General features: G+C 42.1%; 1 protein-coding gene across 1 annotated transcript in view; it reads left to right on the forward strand.

The window, feature by feature from the left end:
• Window positions 1-11,615: 11,615 nt before the first annotated feature.
• HOMER1 (homer scaffold protein 1) overlaps window positions 11,616-14,972 on the forward strand; it is a 132,891-nt gene continuing 129,534 nt past the window's right edge. Inside the window, exon 1 of the mRNA XM_082724809.1 lies at window positions 11,616-11,747. Coding sequence (XP_082580935.1) covers window positions 11,743-11,747 — 5 coding nt within the window. The 5' untranslated portion in view covers window positions 11,616-11,742. The remainder of the gene's footprint in view (window positions 11,748-14,972) is intronic.

Here is a 14,972-nt window from a genome sequence, read left to right on the forward strand (position 1 = left end):
TGTCCCCAGAGCTCAGTTAACCACTCTCTAAATGGCATCTATAAAGTATAATAAGGAAAGTCTTCAAGAAAAAAAGCCAAAAGTCCCCTGATTCCATGAGTCAAGGACAACAGCTGCCATCATTTGGTAAGTATATTTCCAGACCCTTTTTGATGCAAAGCTTAACTGCAGTTGATCTAAATTTTGGCAGACTATCCTATGATCCTCTTGGAACATGAGCCCATGAAAAACTTGTGAGAAACTTCCTCAAGGCCATTTTTCATTGGTCTCCATATCTTTCCAGAGAGTATCATGAGATATTTCTCATCATCCCCTGGGTTCTAAGGAAGTATGAGGTTTTCTGCCTTCTCCTCAGCAATGCAATTATGATGCTAACTACCTGGAGTTTGGTCAAATTTCACAGCAGGCACAGCCTCCCCCCACCTCCCACATGTACAAAACTACACTCACCTCAGACACCAGCTGATCGCTTCCAGGCCACGCCCCCCTCTTCTGACAACTAGCCACAAATTCAGGAGTTCCCACTATCCCCTCAAGCTTGATAATTAGCTAGAACAACACCAGAGAACCCAGGAAAGCACTACATTTTTTACTGTAGCTTTATTATAAAGTGTACAAAGCAGGACCAGCCATCAGAAGAGACCCATTGGGCAGGTTCCAGCAGGCTCCTAAATGTGGAAATTTCGGGTCCTCAGGATGGATAACTGTCCCTCACGTCAATGTATAATTATCAACCAAGGAAGCTTGCCTGCTTCTTGTTCAGAGTTTTTATTAAGGTTTCTTTATGTAGGCATGATTGATTGGATCATCGGCCAAATGACTGACTTAGTCTCTAGTCCCTCTCCAGATTCAGCTGATAGCACCTAGTTCAAAGCCCCAACTCTCTCATCACAGGGTTATTCTTTCCTGCAGGGACAGCCCCCCAGCCTGAGTTATCTTGTTAGCATAAACTTCACTCTGATCCAAGATGCCCACCATGCATAACAAAGACTTTCTTTTAATTTTTTTTTTTAAGATTTTATTTATTTATCTAACAGACAGAGATCACAAGCAGACAGAGAGGCAGGCAGAGAGAGAGAGGGGAGAGCAGACTCCCCGCTGAGCAGAGAGCCCGAGGCCCGGCTCCATCCCAGGACCCTGGGATCAAGACCTGAGCTGAAGGCAGAGGCTTTAACCCACTGAGCCACGAAGGTGCCCCGCCCCGGGTTTCTTATCTCTTAGGAAATTTCAAGGACTTAGAGGTTAACTCCCAGATGCCATCAGTCACATTCTTTACAACCTCCCCTCCCTCTTAGCATACAGCTGCAAAGCTATACAACTACCTAGCTGCAGCCTCAAATCAGCTCATCAGACCAGGGTACCCCCATCTCTCATGTTGCATTGTCACCTGGCCCCTTTTGTTTCTATGCTGTTCTGTGGGAAAAGGGCCATGGGGAGCTAGCCCTTTGCTGTTCTTGCTTTTGTTATCTATGGAAGTAATAAGCTGTCTGAACTTTAAAAAGCTTGTGGGGTATTTTTGTTTTTCATTTTTTTTTTAAAGTTTCTTCTTGTTTTCTTTTTATCAGCCAAGTCTGTTAGCCTTGCTTGACCTGTCATAGACAGAAATAAAATCTGCAAGAGGACAATTATGGGTGATTAGGTGTTTAATTTGTTTTGGCCATTTCGATTTATAAGAACACCCAAATGAAGTTATTCAGTAGGCTAGATGTGAGACTGGAGCATGAAGGAAAGAGAAAAAAGGCAGCTGTGCAGTGGCAATGAAGGACATCAGAGGAGAGGACGTGTTCTTTAAAGGAGACAGTGTGAGACGCTAACGGTGACGGACTACTTTGATGCAAGCTCAGACTTGAGCAGTCATAAAATCTTTGAGTAAAAAATGGCTTTGGGGGTGTTGTAGCCAGCCTCTCCTGATACAAGCATCTTTTCTGCATCATGCCAACAAATGATCATTCAGCCAGTGTCTGCTTCAAAATATAGGGAGGAAGAGCGAGGCCACTGATTGTCAGGGCAACCAACTCTCTTCATACAGATTTGGATGTTTTGGCATTCTTTCTCATGTTGAGCTTAAACCTGACTTCTGCTGTTTTTACTTTCAGTCCTTTACTACCTCATGGAGCACCTCGGCTATTCACATAGCCGTTGCCCGTTCTCTGTGATAGACATGCTTTGAAGTCAGCCAAGGTGTCTCCCCTGGGTTTTGACATCAGCGAATTAAACATCTGCCTTCATCGCAAACTCACCTGGCCTGGTCTTGGTTCTCACCATCTTGGTTATCTTGCTATCTCATCAGCATATTTCTTAAAATAAAATATCCACATGCATTTGCATCAGTGGAGAGTACAATGAAATGACTATTTCTTTTTTTTTTTTTTTAAGATTTTATTTATTTTGTCAGAGAGAGAGAGAGAGTGAGCACAGGCAGACAGAGTGGCAGGCAGAGTCAGAGGGAGAAGCAGGCTCCCCGCGGAGCAAGGAGCCCGATGTGGGACTCGATCCCAGGACACCGGAATCATGACCTGAGCCGAAGGCAGCAACTGAGCCACCCAGGCGTCCCTGAAATGACTATTTCAATAAAATATATTATTTTAACTTCTACTCTTTTTAAAATTTTATTTATTTATTTGACAGAGAGAGATGACAAGCAGGCAGAGAGGCAGGCAGAGAGAGAGGAGGAAGCAGGCTCCCCACTGAGCAGAGAGCCCGATGTGGGGCTCGATCCCAGGACCCTGAGATCATGACCTGAGCCGAAGGCAGCGGCTTAACCCACTAAGCCACCCAGGCGCCCCTCTACTCTTTTTATAAATGTATTTTTTTTAAAGATTTTATTTATTTATTTGACAAAGAGATCACAAGTAGGCAGAGAGGCAGGCAGAGAGGAGGAAGCAGGCTCCTCCCTGAGCAGCGAGTCTGTTGCAGGGCTCCATGCAGGACTCTGGGATTATGACCCGAGCTGAAGGCAGAGGGTTTAACCCATTGAGCCACCCAGGCACCCCATAAATGTATTTTAACCTTACATAGTCTTCCTTAGAAAGAGAACTGAGGGGTATAGGAAAATGAAGAGTATGTTAATGCCTTATTCTGTCCTCCAATGGAATTTTAAGTGTATTTGTGTGTTTTAAATAATTTTATTTGGTTTTGTATTATGAAAATAATATGTTTATGGTAAAAAAAATGCAAATAATACAAATAGTATAAAGGAATTTAAAAAAAAACCCTCTTTGTCACATTTACAATCCCACTCCTTAAAGGTAGCCATAATTTAATTTACTATATTCACCTAGAATTCTTTTTCTATATTGGGCATCTTTCCATAGATTCACAGATCTATGGATCTACCTCATTCTTTGTAGTAACTGCCTAGTATTTTCTTATATGGCCATGCCATATAATAAAATGGTCAGTTATTTACCAGTCCCTATTAATGGACATAAAGTTTCTGTCACCTTTTTTAAAAAGTTCATAGCAACACAAAAAACAAAAACAAAAACAAAAACTTTGCGTGTCTTTGAACATTTGAGAAAGCCTATCTTTCTCAAAGGATAAATTTCTTATAGTAGAACTGCTGTGTCAAAACTTGTGTATGCCCTCAAGGGTACACCAATTTACATGCCTACTAAGAGTGCGTGGTAATGTTTTTACATGCTAAACTTTAAAGTAATTGCTAATCTAATAGCTGATAAGTGAAATATAATTTGGGCTGGATATTTTCTGTGTGCCCCATCAGATTCACTCTGCACCCTTCTGTCCCCTGCTTTTTGCCTCAGGAAGACAATCTGTATGGACTGTATCAAGGGCTTCTGTACCCTTTTCTAGTTTTCTATCTGTGAAGAATGGAACCATACCAGGAAGAGATGGGGATGTTGGGTGCGGAGGAGAGTTAAGTTGAGGTATTTATTTATTTATTTGGGCTCCCTTCTTGTGGAGTCTCTGTGGGCTGACTGTGACCTTTAGGCAAAGGACACAGCTCCTCTCCCCTCAATTTTCTCTGCCTTTGGGTTCAAGCCATTGGTCCCTCCTCTTGTCTTCTCTAGCATAGAGGGGTAGTCTGCCCTGAGTGAGATATTGTTCACTTTTAAAAAGAGTATATTAAGCCTTCCTCCAAGTACCTAATTTGAATGTTCCCGCCAGTTCTTGTTCCTGGGAGCTCAGCCTAGAGAGATGCCCTGGACCTCCCAGTGATTCTGCGAATTACATAAGTACGCATAACCACTCTAGTAAATGTCTTCGTTCTAGTTAGAGCAGGTTCTGTGGTTCACTCCAGCTAACTGGTTGAGAATGCTAACTAGTTAGGTAATTTCTACCTAAGGATAACTGAAAGTCCAGCAGTTCATTTGTTCGATAAACGTTTATTGAGTTCCTAGGATGTGCTAGACATTGTCTTGCTATTGTAGATGGAAAAGTAAACAAGATTATAGATACAGTTGCTCTTCATGGGGTTTACAGTCTATAAGAAAATAATAAATATACAATATTATTTTAGAGAGTGTTGAATATACTGCGAAGAAAATAAGGTCAATCAAGGGGAGGGTGAGTGGCTACGCATATTCTGATATTTTATAATGAGTGTTCAGGAGGAGTCTCAAGAGATGCAATGTGAGCTTAGAACTGAATGAGAAGGAGTGTGAAGATCTTGGGCAGATGTGTTCTAGGTGGCAAAGGCTCTGCACTTGAAATAGGTCGTATTAGAAGAGCAGCGGGAATACCAGAGTGGCTTTAGGATGAGTGGCAAATATTATGTGCTTGCTCACTACCTATTGCTTCTTCTCCCTCTTTGAGAGAACTCTAATTTGGCTCAGACACAATATGCAGATTCAAGGGAGGAACCACCACTTGTCTAAGCAAATCATGAAAAGCCTTTTCCAAACTGTGAGTGATTTAGTCATAGACATATAACTCGGTTCCAGCCAACGAGACATGAGAGGGAATTTTGTGGGGTCGCTTGAGGGTTTTTCTCCCTGGGAAGATACAGGCTTAAAGGAGAAAATTCCTGTCTCTTTCCTTCTGTTTTTGCTTTGCAAAGCTCTTTGTGAGAATGTGATACCTAGAAATGCAACAATCTAACAACAGTGAGACAACAAACCAGTTTTAAAAGACAACAGATTAAGATAACAAAGTGAAAGTCTGGAAGGAACCTAGACCCTAATGATATTTTGGATTTTCCAAACCAACTGTAGCACTACCCACCTTCAGACTTCTTAAGTAATTAAAATTTTATAGCTTAGGTCACGATTAAGTGGAGTTTTTGCTCCTTGCAGTTAATATACTAACCCATACACATAAGCAATAAATATATAGAGAGATAAGGTAACCAAAGTAAGAAAGGTGGGCAGGAACCCATCATGCAATGTCTCTTGGGTCAAGGCACGAAGTTTGGATTTTATTTGAAGGTTAAGACATTTTAGCAGATGACCAAGTCAATGCAGCCATATGATACAGATCTATCTGTAGTTATACCTATATCTGTATCTATATACTTATTATGTATAGATGAATATAATTTTTGTTAAAGTAATATGACTCATATTTATCGTTTCCTTTCTACTATTTAGAGAAATTATTATTTAGAGCAAAGTTAAAAGAAATGAAATGTCTTACAAATAACTCATGAAACGTCTTTGCTGAAAATCCCAAATGTTAAGAATCTTTAATTATGTCTGACCTCTTCTGCTTGGGAGAACCTTAGCACCATTTCTAGGTATTCCTTTGCTTTCTTTAGTCATGTCAGAGTCTTTACCAATTACGTTCTGCTTCAGAGACTTCCAATTGCCCTCGGAAGCCCTTATCTCCCTTTGAAATAGCCCCCAGTTTCTGCCTCAGCCTTGTCTCTTTGGGAAGAAGGCAACTTCCTTTTATAAGCATGGCTAGCCTAAATACCTTGGTGTTATTTTTCTCCAGCTAGCACCAGAAGAATCACAGAATAAGGTAGCTCATTTAAAACATTTTCCTCATGGTTGTCCTGTTCTCCCATTCAGGAAAAAGATTATTGGTTACCATGGCAACCAGCTTCCACAGCATTCCATTCTAACTAACCACACAGGTATAGCATGAGCTTTTACTCAACGTTCTTTACTGTCGCTCTCTGCGGATCTGCATATTTTTCCAGCGTGTTCTCTGAAACTGCTGTTTCCAACAATCAAGCTGAAGTTAAGTCAGGTAATTTTTTCAAAGGCACTGTATCCCTATCTTTGTAAATATTTTCAAAATTCACACATGTGGTTGTACAGTGATTTTCTCACAGCGCCAACCAAAAACTTCCTGGTATGTTCTTTAATAAGTCTAGGGTTACATTTGCATCTGTTTTTATCTTATTTAGAAAACAAATCATGAATTTACAGTAAAAATCAGAGCAAAAAGTAATTTTATGAGATTATCTCCCATGTGTCCTGTATCATATCTTTCCTGAGGATAATTCTCTGACTTCCCACCCTCCACCACTCCCAAACCTTCTGATAAAATAGTGCACAAACGCAAACGAGTAAAAAATTGTCCTCAATCCATCACCTTGGAGATGCCACTTACATACTTATACCCCTGAGATCATTAACAACCTTGTTTTTGTTCAGAACATTATTAAAAATAATAAAACGTGGTTTTAAACAGGCCAAACACAATTTACTGTCACCCAATATCAGTTATGTTGTGAAGGAGGTGGTTGACTTTGGAGAATCAACTAGATAAATTCTGTTTCCCTCCAACTCTTCTATTCTTCTTCTTATTATTACTTCTAGTCTTTGCTGGTTATTTAGTTTCTTCATAATTACAAGGTATAAGCTAGGAATCATGAGATTTCTATTGTATGCTGAGATGTCGTTTAATCTATTATTTCTACCTATGATTTTATTTGAAGCAATAGTTGTATTTTAGTAATTAAAACGAGGCAACATGAAAGGGAGTTTCTATTACCTAATGTTAAAAAATTAAAAATAAAATCTGGTTTTAACCCTCTTTCTTGTAAAGTCTTTCAATCTCCTCAATGTCTTTTCATTGAAAAAGACATATCTCGTGACCAGTCTGTGAACATTCCATTGAATATTGCCATCTCCTATTAAGGGCATGGAAGTAAACTCTGTAACTAAAACAGATGCCTTCGCCCACAGATTCTAAAATCAGAGGGTATTCATAAACCTCTCCACAAATTTTGAGAGTATAGTGGGAAACAGGAACTGTTAAAAATTTGAAACTCTACTAAAGTACTTTCTATCTCTTCCGGGAAAAGAAAATGTATTACTTTCTAGGAAGTTCACTACTTTAAAAACCATACAAAGCAATCAGAGTTGGAAATTCATGGTTAGCATTTGGGTTACATCACTCAATTTTAGATGATACTTACTTTTAGACGGAAAGCTATAGAATGGTTCTCTGAGTCCTCTCAAAACTGTTTTGAAATTACTTCAAGAGAGCAGAAAAAGCACTTACTTTATTATTACTATTTTCTGAGCAGATAATCCATGGTACATAAAATGTTTTACTTCTGCTTTTGGGGTACACAGACATATGTATTCCTGATATACTAATCCCATACCAGCTAGAAAGAAAAACTGACCAACTACTGGTAGAATTTTCCAGGTTGAGAGCAGAGGGCGACATTAAATAATCACAAAAACTTTGGGTAATTACACCACGATGCACAATTAGATTAACATATAACAAAAGCTCTCGATTTCAAGTCAACAAAAGAAGAGACCGCGTAGCTTTGAAAAGTAGAGTCTCTAGTGAAGGGTTAGCATTCTAAAAGCAGGGAGGCAACTGACATGCTGTTTGGATAGTTGGTTAAAGATGTGACGGGAATAAGATTGTAAACCAGGGGAAATCCTGATGAAAGGATAGAATGAAGTGTTTGAAAATGGTAAAGCGAGAGCTTTAATTAACATGGGCTAATGAAAAGAGCAGGAAAGAGAAAAGTGATTTAGTTCAGATAGTAACTAGTTTGTGGAGAAATTTTATAGAGTAATAACTTAGTTTGTTTTAATTTGCAAGAGCCAAGGGACAACATTATTTGAAGAATGACAGTTTTATTGTTTTAATATTTGATACGTAAGAAGCTCCCATTTATCTGAAATATAAGTTAGTAGCAGTTTCTATTAATGTGATAGTATATATTAGACAAATTGGCAAGCAGGGGTTTGCTCTATTAATCTTTGTTATAACCTTAAAAAAACTATCTTCAATATTTCAAATTATAAGCAAGGTCATGATTTTATAATGTGAAGATAAGCAGAAACTCTGATTTAGTTGCAGATTGGTCCTAAATTTTTGAATGGTGTCCTTTAGCATTGGGGAAAACCTGGAAAACCACTCTCCTTAATGAGGAATCATGTGAGTAGTGTAATATTAAAAAACATTAAAAAAATACATGATATAAATGAGGTAGGGCTTTAACTTCTTTTATTTAAAACAAAAGCACTGATATCCATTCAGGGCTCTCCTCTAACAGTCACTCCATAGGTTGGTAACAGTATGTTCTGGATTTTCCGGGTCACTTCTGACTTCAAATATTTTATCTGTTGTCCAATGATGTGTATGGATTTTAGTTTGGAAAATGTGGTCACTGAGTTTATAGACCAACTCTGAAATAGCAATGGCCTTTGGCATTATGCAGTAATTCTATTTCTGGGTCATGGTTATCAAATTAAATCAAAGTTCATTATTTGAGACTACCCAATAACAAGCTATGAGAAACAGCAAGGACATTTAAAAACTTTGTAGAAATTGCAATTTGAAAAGCATTCATAATATGATTATTATAGGGACAAACACATAACTAGTAAATTCATAAATGACTACTCACCCTTGTCATACAGGAAATGAAAAACAAGTTATATTGTAATTATATATTACATACCATAGTTATACCTATTAATATCTATTACTTGGCTAGAAATAAAGAATACAAAATAATCTAAATGAACTTACGCTAGTATTAAAAAATTTTTTTGGTGGTCTTCCTTATTTTTAATTTCCATAGACTGGACCTCATATTCTTGGCAAACTGCAACTGAGAGGGTATTCTAGCATTTGCTATGACAATAATTATGAACGAATTTTTATTTTTATTTTATTTTTTTTAAAGATTTTATTTATTTATTTGACAGAGAGAAATCACAAGTAGATGGAGAGGCAGGCAGAGAGAGAGAGAGAGAGGGAAGCAGGCTCCCTGCTGAGCAGAGAGCCCTATGCGGGACTCGATCCCAGGACCCTGAGATCATGACCTGAGCCGAAGGCAGCGGCTTAACCCACTGAGCCACCCAGGCGCCCCTGAACGAATTTTTAAAGTTAAAATTGTCTCACTATCGTATGTCAAAATGCCGCTTTTCTGCAAATGAACACATTTAGATCATTTGAGGGCCTTCCTTCCTCCAACCTCAATTACTATCTTTTATAACGTTGTACCACTTGTTCGCAGTTCTGCTCTTTATTCTTTCGTGATTTGGGTGACCACTAAACGAAGAAAAAAAAGTTTTAAGTCTATTGTGTCCAGAATGGCATTTAACAACTCCTTCAAAATTTAAGATGATTTTTCCCAAGTGTTGGAAATATATCTATCACCAGCGATCAGGCTCGCCTCCTACATTTCCGTGCTCAAGTTGAAACTTAAGAAGCCCGGGGACACTGCTGCAAGAGAGGTGGGAGTGGGAGATAGGATTATCACCCGCTTGACACTATCGCTACGAATGATTCACTTGCTTTTGGCACATTTGTTACAAGGAAATCTCCTCCCGCCGCTTCCTTCTCGGGAGCTCCTCTCGGGCTGTCTCCTGTGCTTTGGCCTTTAAGGAGAACCGAGAGCAGGTGGGCACAGAGGCGCTCACCGAGTCCTCCTCCCCCTGCTCTTCCCTAATTTAGCAGTACTTCCGGCCGCGTGACATCATCCCCCGCACCCCGGTGACGAGAGCGGCGGGTGACGTGTGTGCGGAGAGGAGCGCGCTGACGTTGCTATTTAAAGGTCCTCCTGCGGGGAGGATGGAGACACAGCGCGAGCACCTGGTGTGGGGCGCGGAGGAGGCTGTGGCGGCCGGGAGCCGGGCCAGGAGACAGCGGAGGAGCAGAGCGCACGGTCCGCCCGCCGCCGGCCACTAGGGGTGGGGGGAAGGAAGGAAGGACGGACTGACGGACCTGCCGGCTGGACTAGCTCCCCACGAGGGCCGACTCGGCCCCTGACCACCAGTCTTCCCGCCGCCCTCGCAGCTGCTGCTTTCTCTCCCATCGCCCGCAGGGCCCCAGCGGGCCCTCGGGACGGGTCAGCGACTCAGCCCCCTGCGCCGACTCCCTGCTCCGCGGCAGCGGCCGCCTCCCGCCCCCTCCCACGAGCGGGAGGAGGGACCGCTCTTGCCCGCGGTTCTCCCCGCCTCCTCCCCCGCCCTCCGCAGCCCGCTTTGCCGCCGCGCTCTGCTCACGCGGGTGGCGCTGACCCGGGAAGCGGCGCCCTCCGCTCCGCGAGCTGCGGGTGGAGGCGGAGGCAGCGGCGGGCTTCAGGCCGCCGGGGCCGGCGCTGCTCTGCGGAGCGAGAGCTGGAGGCCGGCGGAGGTGGGCGGGTGAGGGAAGTGTGAGGAGGCGGCGGCGGGCCCGGGGACTGTGAGGCGGCGCGTGGCGGCGGCGCGGAGCGCGAGAGCCGAGGAGCTCGGGTGGGGGCGCTGGAGCAGCGGCTCTCCGGCGGCTTCGAGCCCCGCTCCCCGGCCCCTGACGCGGGATTAGCCGCCCGCCGCGACTTCAGCTCAGTCCAACGCCGCCGCTCGGCCCGCCCTGGCGCTGGGAGCGGGTGCCGGGGACAGCGTGGGGTTTGGCTCTCTGATTCATTCATTCTCCGTCGCCGGCAGCCTCAGACCTGCGGTGCTCCGAAGAGAGGAGGAAAGAGGAGCAGAGGCGAATGAAGGGCCGGGCGCCAGCCGGGCTCCATTGTGCTCGGCGGCGCGGGGCGGGAAGGGGCTGAGGGAGGTGGGATCGGGCCCCCTCCCCTGCTCCCCAGCGTGCGCTGCGCCCCCAGCCTGCTGCCAGCCTGGAAATGGCTCCGTTTATTCTCGGGAGAATGAATCGATCCTGCCCAGCCTTCTCTTCTTCCTCCCCACCTCCTCTCTGCTCTGAGTCTTAGGAGGGGCAACATTTAAAAGACAGACTCCAATGTGGAGTGCCGTGCACATCGGGAGCTGTTGGGTTTGCACTTCGAGGAGATTTTCCTATATAGCTTTTTCTAACGTGAGCGCAGGGAAGCAGTGGCATTACTGCTTTTAGGATTTTTATTTTCTCGTAGGGATCTCGATAAAGTGCACGTCGCATTGGGTTACACGCTCCACCCCCAAGGGAACTGGTGTGGTGGAGAAATTTGAACCCGCAGCCTTAGTAGCACCAAAAGGCCGAGTTACCTGGCTTTCCCAGAGTGTTGAGGAGGACATGAGCGAAATGACCACCGAACTCGTTTTTTATAGGACTCGGTGAAGCTGGATTCTGCGTTTTCCGACAGACACGTAGACTCATTTCGTGGAATAGAGTTGACCGCTGTCTCCTCCGCGCAGCATTTTAACTCTTATTTAAAGCAAATGCCGCCTCTGTTTGCACGTTTTGGTATCTCCGAGAGAAATCATTTTACCTAAGGGAACTAACTGAATTGTCAGCACCACTGAAATACCTCCAGAAAAGGATCTCGGGGGGGTGGACAAGCAACTACGAAATAACAGACGGAGAAATTCCTTTGGAAGTTATTCTGTAGCAGAAGAGCAGAAACTTCAGAGCAAGTTTTCACTGGGCAAAATGGGGTAAGGATTTTTGTGCCCAACATAGCTTTGAATCTGTTTATGTATGTGTGTTGTCGAGCGTTGGCGGTGATTGTGTTTTTGTGTTTTCAAACAAATTAGCCACTTTGTTACGCTGGTCGTACATTAAAAATGTAGGTGTGTTAACCCTTTAACAAGTTGTGTTTATAGAGTGACACCAGAGGTCATAATTAAGAAACCACACATACATAATTTTTGACCAGAATATAGTTTTATTAGGAATATTTAAGCAGGCAACAGATTCTGTACTTTCTTGGTCCGATTCCTGCAGCAGTTCGTAATTAAAATCGTATTGTCTTGGGTTTTGTTGCCGGTATCTTTGAGAGAGAAGTACTGCGTTCTCTCAGTACTTTGAGAATAATCAGTTACACAAAGGAACAATTGTAAAGTAATGAGTGGTTGGACTTCAGTCCTTGAAAATGATCCAGTGTAAATTGTGGCCTCCAATGTGCCCTCTGTTTTGCCCTTGAATATCCCAAGCTAACACGCAGAATTGATTTATTGGGGCATTAACAGGAAAGTCTGGAAGTCTTAACCGATGTGGTCTTCACAGTGCCACTGCACTTGGTGGATCAGAGGTTGAATAGGAAAAAGCTAATTTTCTGTTGAAGGAACTTGCACTTTTTCTCTATTTCTGCTCTTAAGCTCAGGTCTTTGGTTTGAGTTAACAATGTCAAATCTACACCTTTCAATGCCAAAGTCAGCCAAGAGTAGGTTTTCCAACCTTTCATTAACTCTTCACACAGTAATTTGATCAAATGCTAGTGACTCTTTGTAATGTAAGCCAGAATCCACTAATGTATTAATGGAGTAATGATGTAGTCATTTCATTGAAGATTGTCTATGCTTTTTTGTCAGAGGAACTTCCAGAATTTTCTCTTTGTGGTCGAACAAACAAATCTAAAGTGTTGTTAAGGGACAGGGATTGAAAGGATAGACCACCATTTATTGTGACAGTTTAGGGGGATGCATACCTCAACTTTATTTTTTGAAACTTTCAAAGGAAAGTTCTTGGATAGTACTACCTTTTTTGGTTGAAGTTAGAATTTGAAGTTTATTAGCTTGACAAAGTTTGAAAATGTAGAACATATGTTGTAGGAGTTCTTTAGGAACTAATGAGAAAGTGATAATTGTTTTTAAAGCTTAAATGACAAGTGATTAGAATATATATAACTTGCATGATTTGGGGTATTGCTAAGCAATTAAAATACCTTATTAAAGTCCTGCTATTCGTAGCTTGGTGATCTGAGGCAAATTATTTAACTTCTATGGACTCTGTACTATCTGTAAAATGAAGGAATTAGATGATAAGCTTTAACATTTCTTCCAATCTGTAAAATTGAAATATTTTCTTTTTCTCCTCCTTTCCATTTTAGTGATTACTAGTTGGTTTCTTAAAGTAGATCTTTCAGATGGAGAGATTGTTTTCTCTAAGCAGTTTTTAGCACATCAGCTGGAAAGCAATGGCATTTAAAAATGTTTTGGATGAATTGCACCAATTTTAATAAGGGAAAATACTGGAAAGTACTGCTATTTAAAACCTTTGAAATATGGCTTCCTTTGAGAATCTGCAGCTCTTCTGTTTAAAACATGTCAGAGAAAAGAAAAAAAAAAGTGGCAATTTTTCATGTTGAAGGCTGCATTCTCTCTAGACTGTCTATTGGTAGCATCATGGAAGAAAATTCGTTTTCCCCAGTCTTTAAGCTGCATGAATGCTCATCATTTAACCAAGGGAAGTTTGGGTTGAACTTGCTACCAGGGGGGCTAGTATTTAAAATACGAAAATAAGCCCCCGCACATGGCACACATTTTTGATACTTCAGTGTAATTAAATGTATTTACAAACTGATTTATTTGTTTTCCTAATGAAGTTTTAGAAGTAGACTAGAGCAGAAAAAGCGTTTCTGGCATTAGTTTTCGGAAAGTGTGTGCTTAGGGCTATTATTCTTGTTCACGGATAGTGATTGGTTTCATCTGAGTTGTCAAGAGAGGCTGAATGGGTGGAAATAGGAAAGAAGAGCGTGGAGAAGGCATTTGTGGAAGTTTTCACAGACAGTGGGTGTTTATACCTATTAAGTGTTTGTGGAATATGCATAGTTTACTGTACCTATTTGAACTAAAAGAAAATGGTGTGTGTGGTTGTCTTTTTTTTTTTTTTAAGGTTTTTATTATTTGAGAGAGGGAGAGAACAAGTGCACACGAGCATTTGCGTGAGCAGGGGGTGGGGGGGGCAGAGGGAGAGGGAAAAGCTGACTCCCCACTGAGCAGGAAGACCAATGTGAGTCTGAGATCTAGGACCCCGAGATCATGACCTGAGCTGAAGGCAGATGCCCAACCGGCTGAGCCATCAAGGTGCCCCAAATGGAAATGGTATTTTAAATGGCTTTTAAAGTTTTACGCAGGCAATGCTAAATTACCTTACTTCAACAGGTATATAAAATTTAGTATTGTGAGTGAAGAGTTTCAGATTTTATGAATATATTTTTGACTGTTAGCAATAAGAATTTTTCTTTGCCATAACTATGGATGTAACTGCAAATCTAGGGGGGATGTTTAAGCAAAAGGAATTCTTTTCCTTTTTTTTCCCAAGATAAAGCATGTCTGCAAGCATGGGTTGGGGAGGGGCAGAGGGAGAGACTCTCAAGCAGACTCCCTGCTGAGTGGGGAGCCATACACAGTGCTAGGGTCCTGAGATCATGACCTGAATCAAAAATCAAGAGTCGGACGCTCAACTGTCTGAGCCACCCAGGTGCTGCTAGGAATTATTTTTATTCTTTTTTTTTAATTTAAGATTTTATTTATTTATTTGAAAGAGAGAGAGACACAGTGAGACAGGGAACACAAGCAGGAGGAGTGGGAAAGGAAGAAGCAGGCTTCCCACTGAGCAGAGAGCCCCATGTGGGGTTTGATCCCAGGATCCTGGGATCATGACCTCAGCCAGAGGCAGACAAACGGAGCCACCCAGGTGCCCCAATTATTTTTATTCTTAAATAAAATGGGTGCTGACTTCAGGCAGAAAACCAACCTGGCTCCTATAATAGTAGTTTATGAACCGTTGTGGAAATGGAAAAGAACAGCTGAAACTGACAGTTGGCAGAGTCTGTCAAACTATCTTGGATGCTGCCTGAACTGTTTTTAATTACAGGGAAGGCAGTTGAAGTGTTGGCTTGTGAAATAGGTGAATCAGACCCCCTAAAAATGCGAGCA

This window comes from Mustela nivalis, assembly GCF_964662115.1.
Source record: "Mustela nivalis genome assembly, chromosome: 3".
NCBI lineage: Eukaryota > Metazoa > Chordata > Mammalia > Carnivora > Mustelidae > Mustela > Mustela nivalis.